At 37.5% G+C, this 11,971-nt stretch overlaps 1 protein-coding gene across 2 annotated transcripts; it reads left to right on the top strand.

Annotated features, from left to right (window-relative positions):
* The first annotated feature begins 236 nt into the window (after positions 1-236).
* plek (pleckstrin) lies at positions 237-11,632 on the top strand. 2 transcript variants are annotated; one of them, XM_046071482.1, is made up of 9 exons: positions 237-326; positions 7,083-7,238; positions 7,703-7,884; positions 8,875-8,966; positions 9,075-9,259; positions 9,442-9,546; positions 9,905-9,988; positions 10,099-10,168; positions 10,311-11,632. In XM_046071482.1, exons 1-9 carry the CDS (start codon positions 285-287, stop codon positions 10,448-10,450), a joined length of 1,056 nt encoding a protein of 351 aa, XP_045927438.1. In that variant the 5' UTR covers positions 237-284; the 3' UTR covers positions 10,451-11,632. The 2 variants fall into 2 exon arrangements, with proteins under 2 accessions (XP_045927438.1, XP_045927439.1); XM_046071483.1 differs by lacking the exon at positions 237-326 and adding an exon at positions 6,657-6,841.
* Positions 11,633-11,971: the final 339 nt, after the last annotated feature.

Below are 11,971 nucleotides of genomic sequence, written 5' to 3'. Positions count from 1 at the left end.
CCATTATTAAACATGTGGCTCTCTTTCTTCTCTACCTCACAATCATCTGCTTACAAATTCCCTTTCTTCCACCTGAAATCCACTGAACCGTGAGCTCTATTCTGAGTTACATGCACGCTACTTGTCCGGCGTGCGGAGAGAGAGAGAGAGAGAGAGAGAGAGAGAGAGAGAGAGAGAGAGAGAGAGAGAGAGAGAGAGAGAGAGTGTAGGTGGATTGGGTAAGAAATGCTTTTGACATTCACTAAAAAAGCGACAAAGGTCTGACATCAGCAGAGAGCAGGGTAATGGAGCCACAACAGATCAGAGAGGGATACTTGGTGAAAAAGGTAAGAATAACTACAAGAAAACACTGTCCGCTTCGTGCTGCATTTGTAGAGCTTGAATGTGTTTTTTAAAGTCTAACACTGACAAAATTATAACAGAAATGACAACTTTATGATTGGTTCTGCAGATACTGAGAGGTTTGGCTTTCTAGCAACACATTCACACTATACCTATTGGTGGTAAATATTACAGTAAAACAAATGCAATTTGAAATCTACACGATAAAAAACAAACTTAATCAAAGTGTGAATCAAAGAAATGTCGAATGTAGAGGTCTGACAAGTAACACGTTTGAGTTTTTGAACTCAGTCACCTAAACTGTGACAAAAATAAATAAACATCTAGATAAATTCTGGCCTGGACAAACAACACTGGTAAAAAGAAATATTGTTCCAAGTCAAACAGCACCTAGAGGAACAGACAACAACAAAAAGTTGCTGAACACTACACACAGCTCCAAAAAAACCTCAAGTTCCTGCTTCTGTCCACGAGTAAAACATGACTTTAGTAAGTGTTTAGTAGGTTGTTTCACCATTTATTCTACATAAAACCGATTTACCTAAGAACGCTTTGCCCTGAAACAAATGCTGTCCAATTGCAATATGACATTATTATACTATGAAATCCCCAAACACAAACAAATTCCAAACGCTTTCGTGAACAACAGAGGGCAGACATATAAACAATGTGTATGTTCAAAATTGACACATAAGCCACTTCCTACACATAAACTGGAAATTTATTTTACAAAGAACGTGCAGTGAGTAAGTGTCCGTTTTACACCCTAAATCTAGATTGAGCCAAGAGTGAGATTTTGCTTTCTGCAGACCTAACATGCCAATCAAAGTCACATGTATTCACTGTATTTTAGACTTTAAACTTTAATTGACTTTGACAAAATGAAAATAACATATTTATTTTAGTTATACCTTCTAATATCTTCAAATAAGTCCAGATGCTCTTGATTTAACCTTCCTTGGATATACCTTATATATCTATAGCTATGTACATTCAATGGCCTCTTTATTAGGCACACCTTGCTTGTGCTGGGTTGGACATCTTTTGCCTTCAGAACAGCCTTAATTCTTTGTCGCGTACTTTCAATAATGTGTAGAACACATTCCTCAGAGACTTCATATTGACATATTGACATGATAGCATCATGCAGTTGCTGCAGATTTGTCGACTGCACATCCATGTTGCTCTATTGTCTTGAGATCTGGTGACTGTGGAGGCCAATGGAGCAACTCATTGTCATTGAACTCATTGTCATGTTCAAGAAACCAGTTTGAGATGATTTGAGCTTTGTGACATGGTGCATTATCCTGCTGGAAGTAGCCATCAGAAGATGGGTACACTGTGGTCATAAAGGCATGGACATGGTCAGCAACAAGACTCAGGTAGGCTGTCGTATTTAAATGATGCTCAATTGGTACTAAGGGGCCCAAAGTGTGTTAAGAAAATATCCCCCACATCATTACACCACCACCAGCAGCCTGAACTGTTGATACAAGGCAGGATGGATCCATGCTTTTATCATTGTTTACACCAAATTTGACCCTGCTATCTGAATGTTGAGGCTGAAATCAAGACTCATCAGACCAGGCAAAATTTCCAATCTTCTATTGCCCAATATTGGTGAGCCTAGCCTCAGTTTCCTGTTCGTAACTGATAGGAGTGGAGGAAATTGCAAGAAATGTAGTGGTAAAACTACACATTTGCCTCTGAGTTGCAGCGGACTAGAAGCATAAAGTACCATGAAATGGAAAGCACTTCAATATACAGTAATAAATATACAGTTAATCCTGCAATAAATGGCCTTACTTGGGGACAGTGAAAACGAGCTGTAAATACAATTCTGATATATAATCACCCTTCACTGGTAAACTTGTTACAAATCTGTGTTGCATAAAAACAGTATTATTGAAACTCTACACAACATATGAAGTACGAACGTTACGGTGTCCTACTACACACAGTGCAGGACATGACAATACTGAGGATTAAAGCTGTTCAGAAGGCAAAGGCTGATATTCCAACACTATATACTTCTGTTATGTTATTTATCCACTGCATGGTTGAATTTGTTGACCACAGCCACAATTTTACACACAGCTTTCTTGTGATGCTTGAAGGCATGTGTTTCACAACAGATATAGTTTGGGAAGACTTCTAACACAAGTTATGTAACATTAAACTTTATATACATTCTCAAAAGCAAGCCTTGCTGAAGGAAAAAATGTCACTGGATAAATAAGTTTCCACTGTTCCCTGAGAGAGTGAAGGGTACTGTTAGGGTTTGTCGTGTGTGAAATGACCCAAAACCCAGGACAGTGGAGCTAGGCAGGTTCAGTTCTTCAGGATTTGTTTTACTTAACAGAAAACATAAGACAGAAATAATACAATGAATAGTCCAAATTCAAGCAGTGAATCAAAATGGGAAAGTAAATCCAAAAGATCCTTGATAAACTGAGCATGAATGAATGAATGAAGCTTTATTATTGTGTCATGCGTAGGATTATACCCAGCCTGCATGGGCTTACAAGACACCAACATTAATATACAGAAAAAAATAAATAAAAGTAAAATAATATACAAGATAACCAGGTACAGAGTACATCATATACAGAGCTAACCAAATATAAACAAGGATTAGAAGCGGAATAATAATAAATGGTACATGTGTATTCAGATACATGCATGTATCACACACAGATGCATTCACATTTACTCAGATAACCACCCACATAAACCCATAACCCTACACAGAACAAAATTAAATCTAGTTAAAAAAAACTAGCTTGCCTTCTTTTCCAAGCCTTTGAGACAAAGTTTGCAAACTTAGATATATCATAGTTAAACAAACATACTAATTTTAGATCGTCAGCATACCAAACTATTTCAGAGATTTGCCGTGTAACATCCAGAAACAAAGATTCTCTTAGATCATCATAATGTGTACAGTACAAGAGGAAATGAGATTCACTTTCCACTTCACCAAGGTCACATAGCTCACACAATTCGTTTTCCTCTGGGATATTTTTTAATCGATCAACCTCAATGGCCAGAGGCAAAATCCCAGATCTCAGCTGTGCAACCAAGGATCTCTGGCTTCTAGATAAACGAGATGTAACATACAATTCTGTTTGATATGCATACATGTCCTTAATTTTGGCTTTAATAAAAAATTTTCAAACCATTTTTCTTCAAATTTCAATAACAACTTGTGTTTAAGCGAGTTAACATTACAACTTAAATTGTTCCTGTAGATATACAACATATCTACCTCCTCAAATATAGAATAAATCTCCTTTACCCATGGAGACCTGTGAGCTTTACTCCACCTAAATACTCTTATTTACTCTATTCTCTGCCATTCTGATTAGACGGTTCAACAGTCGTATCATTTCACATTTTCTCTGTACAGCTCCTGGTACACAGCCCATATCTCCCTGAATTGCTAGGATCGGAGCAAATTTATGAACCCCCAGAAAACATGGTATGGCTCTATTATGTATGGTATCTACCGTTTTGGATTCTTTCAAGCCCCACACCCCTGCAGCATAGTTCAGTATTTGAGAAACACATGCACCATAAAGTCTAGTATATGTAGAATATCCAAGATCCTTACATATTTTCAGTTTATTAATAACTGATCCTAGAGCTCTCCCGCCAGAATCAACGCGAGATTTAATACCAGCCTCGTCGGTCAGGAATTCATCAAGAAAACCCCCAGATGTTTATATGCACTAACATAATCTAGAGTGACTGAGCCAAAGCTAAATATATTTGTACTTCTTTCTGTGCCTTTCTTTCTAAAACGCATTATATGTGTTTTGCTTTGATTTATAGCGAATCGCCACTTGAAACACCACAAATTAACCACATTTAACATTTTCTGTAAATCAGACTCAGACTCAGCTAGTAAGATTATATCATCCGCATATAATAGAATTTCCAATTTAGTACCATCAAGTAATACTCCTAAATTAGCATCCTTAATTTGTAGAGCTAAGTCATTCATACGTGACATTCCGTGTCACCATTCTCTAATATAATTTCCATTGAAATCTTTTTCAATTTCTTTGGACCCAATTTGTTTATTTCTTTCCAAAATTGTTGTGAGTTGTTACTTTTTAATCGATCCAACTGTAATGCTTGTCCTCTTCTAAATTGCCTTTTATGGAACCGTATCCTCTTATCAAAAATAATCGAGTTTGTGTACATTTATCTTTAAATTGCCTTCTGATCAATGGATTTTTACATTTTAAAAATTCCTTTTCTGCATGTTCTTTATCCTTCCATAGTTTTTTAAGTTCTGCATTCCAGTATGGCTTGTTCTTACCCACTTTCTGACATGTCTCCTTCTGACTTGGAAAATTATATTTTGTTGGTAGATGTGTATTAATTTCTCTGTATATTATATCACAATAAATAATAATCTTCCCTGGAGGCAGGCAGAAGGGAACGAAGAAGTCTAAGAATACTGTGAACGCAAAAACCAAACAGGCAGAGCTTCAGGGAAGTCTGAAAACTCAGCAACTGCAAAAATAGACAGGCAGGGTTTCAAGTGGAGACCACAGACACCGTGGTAAGCAGACACACAGCAAGTACAAGACATGATAATACAACAATCCAGCAAAGACTCAACTGAACAGCAGACAATAAATACAGGGTTAACGAGAAGGCAGGGAACAAACAGGTGAGACACATAAGGGGTAATCAAGCTAACATACACACACACACACACACATGCATGCACATGCACACAGGCAGGGAGATCAACAGGTGGTACAAATCAAGGGAAATCAGGAAGATAGAAACAGGAACAGACAAGACTCAGGACACTAAACATCATGCACAGACTACTGAACATCCTGCAGCTGCAGAGAAAAAGCATATCTGCAATCTGTGCAGAGCAGAGCTCGGCCAATACCCTCTTGCTAAAAATACAGAAAAGATCAATTAAATTTTACAGTCACTTAAAATCAGCTAACCCCCAGACATACCATCACAAAGCCCTAACATACCAGGAGCTGAAACCAGAGAAGAGTCCCCTCAGCCAGCTGGTCCTGAGGCTCTCTGCAGTAACAAGTCCCCAACAACCTCAGGACAGCAACACCAACTCAAGCAGACCAAACCAAATTATCAACAAGCAAAAAGAAAAATATAATGAATACTGGAAAGAAATCACCAAAACACAAAGTAAATCACAAAGTTATCTGACCCTAAAAAGAGAATTCACACTGGCAAATTACCTGAGCACAATAAAACGTCCTAAACTAAGAAAAATGTTGGCAACATTCAGAATGAGTGAACACAGCCTGGCCAAGGTCTCCACAGACAGAGCTGGCTACCAGAAGAGGAGAGACTCTGCTCCCAGTGTGACAGAGGACAGGTGGAGACAGAGCTGCACTTTGTAACCTCATGCCCTAAATATAAAACATTAAGAGAAAAACACTTCTTCAACACAAACATTTCACAAATATACTCCAAATTCGCATTTATGTCAGACACACAGAAACTCCCCTATTTACCGGGAGAAATGCCAGAATGCCAAATCATTGCTGCAAAATTTATCTCCTCATGCTACAAACTCAGGACTACCAGTGGAAACTCAGATTAGACAGATAAATATATTAAATAACTGTTCTGAAATTTTTTCAAATTATTATTATTTTCATTGTTCCTTTGCTTGTTTTATTTTTTATTTCACATTTAATACTGATTTTTTTTGTCTATTAATACACACACACACTCACACACACGTCTACTGTTTTATTTATTTTTATATTTTATTTTATTTTATTTTACACACACAAACACACACTTTTACTTTTTTATTTGCTTTATTTAATGAACTGTATAATCATGCCAATACAGCTACATTGAATTGAATTGACTACTGCAGAATCAGACAGGAGACAGACAGAACTAGAACAACCCACAGAACACAGACCCAAAATCAAACAAACAACAAAACATGCACAGAAATATTTCCAACACACCAAACAAGAAACACAACAGACCAGACAGACAACAGACCAAAGATCGTGAAAGGTACTGAAGTCACTGCAAGCTCAACAGAGCATGATAGTTTGTTCAATAACAAACCAAGTGAAAAGGAACACATACAGCATGAACACAAACTCAAACTGTTCCAGAAAAGGGTTGCCAAAGCTAGCGATTCTTCCCCATATGTATTAAAAGAATGACTAACTATAGATTCATTTCTGCATTCTAATTTATGGTAAATGGTGCCTGATCCAATAAGAGCTGTCGGCTTTCGTTTTGGTATTCTTTCACTTTACAAACTCAGCGTGTGAAATGAAACACAAAGCAAATGGATTGAGGGGAAATCTGTGTCATAACAAAAACTTAATTTGCCATTTTTCATGTTACGTCATCTGAACAAAAAGTTAACAATCTTGTTTTATGTGAAACTTTCTTACTTTTGAGTGACTAGTGACCTTCAAAGCCATGCACTCCGCCTCGGATTTAAAGGCCACCGCTTAAAGTAAGAAGCGTGATGTATAGTGCTATTCCTGGTGTATCTTTGGACAGTGGGATTTTTATAGAAGATGAGGAGGTTATCAGAAACAAGTATCTTTAATGATGACAAAGAAATGTTAAAATAGGTGTAAATCAAAATATTCAGTTCATGTACAACATGCTCTCTGTTATAACTACATCGTCGACCTATACTTTCGCACTTTTGCTCAAGGCTGCCTGTTGTCACTTGTCTTATTGATCCTCAGGGTACAGTGCTAAACTCCTGGAAGGTGGTGTGGGTGGTGCTGTCAGATGATGGGGTGGAATTCTATAAAAAGAAAACAGACAGTTCTCCAAAAGGAATGATCCCACTAAAGGGAGCCACGCTCATCAATCCTTGCCAGGATTTTGGCAAGAGGACGGTAAGAAAATGTCAAGTATACCTGCTGTAAAATCTGAACTAGCACTTTTTTTATTTGCTTTTTTTAATGAACTGTATGATATGAATTGTTCTTTTGTAATTTATTTGTAGCTTTGGCAATATTTTTGTTTTACATTCATGCCAATAAAGCTAGATTGAATTGAATTGACTTCTGCAGAATCAGACAGGAGACAGACAGAGAACAACCTAGAGAACATAGACCCAGAATCAAAGAAACAACAAAAGTATTAGATACTTGGAAATTATAGTAATGGGAAAGTATATTGGTTTAGGCACAGAGTTCAAGACTACTATTAACGTTTAAATGTTAAAACACTCAATTTAATGTCATTAGTTTGAGACAAATGGTGACAAATCTTCCCAATAGCAGCTGTGGTTTCTGGGTAAATCTCAGAAATAAACAGAACATATAACAGTGTGACTGACTAATAATGCTCCATTTAGCTGGTTTTCAAGATCACCACAGAGAAGAAGCAGGACCACTTCTTCCAAGCCTCACATGTGGAGGAGAGAGAGTTTTGGGTGAAGGACATGAAGAGAGCCATTACCTGCCTACAGGGGGGAAAAAAGTTTGCCAGGAAGTCCACAAGACGCTCCATTCGCCTGCCTGAAACGATCAACCTAGCGTATGTTCTGTAAAATCTTCTTAATGGTGGAAACAATAATTTGAAAGGACCAGGATTAATTTCATTCTAACAACTGACCCTTAGCTAAGTCTCAGTCCCAATAGTTACACCTCACACACAATGAGTTACAGCTTTTTGTAATTTTTTCTAAAATAATGGGTCATTCATTTCAGACAGGCAAACCAAAGCAGGCTTATAGCAGGGGACTTCCAATATGCAGGCTGAAATTATTACTGTCACGGGAAGATTTTGCTAGCTAATTAAGCTAATACTAACTCTGTTAGTTAAATGAAAACCCTCTTTGGCAGCACCTTAACCATTATAAGTGTCATTTCAAGTGTTATTTCATTCCAACACAACCCGGTTTGGATTAGTTTATTATAGGAAATCATACATACAAGAAACACAGAGGTTAGATTTATGCTTTATTGTTACTGTTGTTCAAACTTTATATTTTGCTTTTTAGTTGCAAGAGTAAAGGCTTTGAGGATGAGGACTCACTGATGTGACTGGCAAGTCATGAGTTTGGTTGGGGTTGCTGGAGTGTAAACTTCCCCAAATGCAATGACAGCGAGACAGAGCCACTTACGATAGCCTAAACTCTGATTAGGTAGCATCCAAGACCAGTGCACACTGTGGATGTATGTACCCTGAACCATATTGTAACCAAACCTGTGACTTCACAAAATAACGTAAAGCTAAATATAAGCTTATTGGCCCTGAACTAACACTATGATAGCCTTACTACTACATACATAAATACTGTACATTCCTTACAAGTGTGCTCTTGTGCTTTTGGTTTTGGAAACACTTAAAAAACACACAAAAGTTTTTTGTTTACCACTGTTCACTCTTAAAAGTAGAGCAACAGGCACACCATTTCAGCATGTAGAGAAAATGCGAGCTTGACAGGACTGCCTTAGTGTCTTAGTGAATAGAGAATAATAGATGGCATGACATGTTGACAGTGTCCACATTGCGTTTTCTCAGTGAGCTGTACACCCTGATGAAAGACCAGGATGATGGAGTGAAAGAGTTAAAACTGGAGCAGGAGAATCGAGTCTTCAACCACTGCTTCACTGGTACTGTTGACTTGGTTTGATTGATGTTACAGGTGTGAAAGAACTTGTTTTCTTTTTAAATCTTCTAACACTCTCATCATTTTTTACTCTTTCCCTATTTTTGCACAGGTGCGACAGTGGTAGAGTGGCTGATTTCAAAGGAGAAAGTAAGAAATAGGCCCGAGGCCCTCATGTTAGCAACAGGGCTCCTGAATGAGGGTTTTCTCCAGCCTGCGGGTGACCTGTCAAAAGCAGGAGCAGAAAGTGGAGAGCAAACGGCCTTCTTAGATGAGTCAAATGCTCTTTATTACTTTGTAAGTTCAACTGAGTGTCAAAAAGTTACTACCGTATTTAACAAAGAATGGTATCTTTATGTTAAACGGAATTTAGGTCTTTTTCCAGCAAGACAAATGTTGGCACAGTAATGTTTCAATATGATTTCCTAAGATTATTAATATGTATCTATGTATGATATGTGTGTCCGTTGCTGTGGCAGGCAGACAGTGGGTTCTTCTGTGAAGGCTACTCCAGCGATGAAGATGTGCTTATGAAGGAAGAATTCAGAGGAAACATCATAAAACAGGGCTGTTTACTTAAACAGGTGAATCAGAATGCAAGCAAAAGTGTCACCATGTTTTTGTTCCACTTCCTATCTTTACAACAATAATTTAAAAGATGTATACACTGTTCCCATAACAATAATAATATCTTGACAAGAAGCCAGGTTCTATATTGTCCAGCTGCAGAACATCATACTTTTCAACGTACCTCCCACATTCACAAACATGCAGATGAAAGTACACACACACACTCTGTGGTGGAAAGAAACTTTTCTGTTATTATAATTTTGCAAGTACTTTGTTACATGCACTGAAAGAGGAAGTCTAAATAACATCTGCTTGACAATTTTAGTGATTTTCAGCAAATAAGATAAAGCCCCGTGTGTTATTTTATCACAGGGACATAGAAGAAAAAACTGGAAGGTGCGAAAATTCATACTGCGGGATGACCCTGCTTATATGCATTATTATGATCCTGCAAAGGTAAATATACTGACTTTTACAAGCTGAAAGAAGTTGAGAACTTGTACTCACAAAATCTTCCATGCTCCAAATTTCTGCCTTCTTTTGTCTCCTTTCTTTCTTTGTGACAGGGTGATGACCCTCTGGGCTCCATCCATCTCCGTGGGTCTGTGGTGACAGCTGTGGAGCATGTGCCTGATGGTGAGTGAGACCGTTGTCACAGGATACACACACCCTGTTGCTTTGCAACTGTGACAGACTGTGACCAGGAAATATAATTGCTGTTTACTGTCAGTCGTTTCTCTTTAGCTCATCCCTTTTAACTCCTTTCCCTCCTTTTCAGCCAAAAAATATGACGTTGATGGCAACCTCTTTGAGATCATCACCTCAGATGAAACTCACTACTTCCTCCAAGCTGCTACGGGCGAAGAAAGAAAGGAGTGGATCAAAGCGGTGCAGGCAGTGTCAAAAAGTGGAAAATAAAAGGAGCAGTGCAGCTGTGGAATATGTGCCAGTCATAGTGGAAACTCTTGATTGTAGAAAAGCACATTTGAAACATCTATAATTATATTTAACAGTGTGCAGGCTAAGTACAATTGAATTATTATCATAATGTAGTGCTAAATCATTAGCTAGCTAGTTTTACTCCTCTATACACTATCAAACTAATGTTATGATGTTTTGTGTAGTAACTAATTAAAGAGAAATAAAGTTAAAGTCTAAAGTCTAAATTTATAAAGTTTTATCACCAATGTCTAATTTTATTTTAGTATACAAATGATATCACAATACCATGTAGTGTGGCAATATATTCTTAAATCAGTAGCACTTTACATTCCAGCTCAGTCATTACAAGGTAATAAGCTATATCAGGGTGGCAACAGGGTGGAGTATTAGTACTAGGACTTATTTTGCATAATAAGTCAATATTATAGCATAAACATTAGAGTAACACTGGAAATCTTGATGAAAATAGAACAAACTATCAGTAGTTACATGGTAATAACAAGTAGGCAGTAGGTCTCTGCTCACAATAATCTGGTTATTTCAGGCTTAAAGTCTATCAATAAAAATGTGGTAACATCACTGTGTAAAATCATTTTAGAGACAGTGGTAATTTGGTTAATAATAATGATAATACTACTAATAATACCCACACAATAATAGTAATAATGGTGTAAAGATATTTTGGTCCTTATTACCTTGAAATATTATTAAACTACTGCAGAAATTAAACCTCATTATCATTGCCATAAACTATTAGTTACTGTATAATTACAATGTTATTACCCAACTGCCCTGTTTTACTCAAGACCCTTTATTACCTTGGGGTGCTACTGTTATATATTTTCATGGTCCTATCTTTTCTCTCATCCTGGTATCATAAAACATATTGCATTGTGTAAAAAGGCATATTATTCTGCCAAATGTGTTTTTTCTGATTTCCTCCCTGTTCACTTGTCTTTCTAAAGTCTGCGATACTTTGAGCTATCATACAAGCACACTCAGTTCCTGAGTGTGAACTAAGTCTGAATCATATCTCGCCTTCACAATTCAGTGTCACTTTGTGGCTTACAGGCCTGCTGCATCTGTGAGAGAATTTATCAGTGACAGAAGTGGCTGCCTTGAGCTAGAGTGTGATTGCATTAAAATACTTCTGTTAAAGCTGGGGTTTGAAATTTATTTCAGAAACCTTTTCTGTTATATTTGTTGAAATTCTCTAAAAGATCTGATATCTGTTGCTGTCACAGGACTCTTGAAATGATTGTTTTATGTCCCAGTCAGCATTAGACAGACTGAACTGAAGAGCAGCCCCTGATTGGTCAGTCCAGCATGTGACGTCCTGCTAAAACATAACTTCCTGATTCAGCTGTTGTTTTTACTTTTAAAGTGGCATGGTTTGATTTGCTCAGGAGAGACTGCAGGTTGCACACCCATCGGAGGTTACTGCCATGATGAGGGCTAACAAGCCTAAAGGCTAACAAGGGCATCATGCAGGCAGCT

This window comes from Micropterus dolomieu, linkage group LG15, assembly GCF_021292245.1.
Source record: "Micropterus dolomieu isolate WLL.071019.BEF.003 ecotype Adirondacks linkage group LG15, ASM2129224v1, whole genome shotgun sequence".
NCBI lineage: Eukaryota > Metazoa > Chordata > Actinopteri > Centrarchiformes > Centrarchidae > Micropterus > Micropterus dolomieu.
Note: the sequence above shows the minus strand (reverse complement) of the source record. Positions and strands in the feature narration are given on the sequence as shown.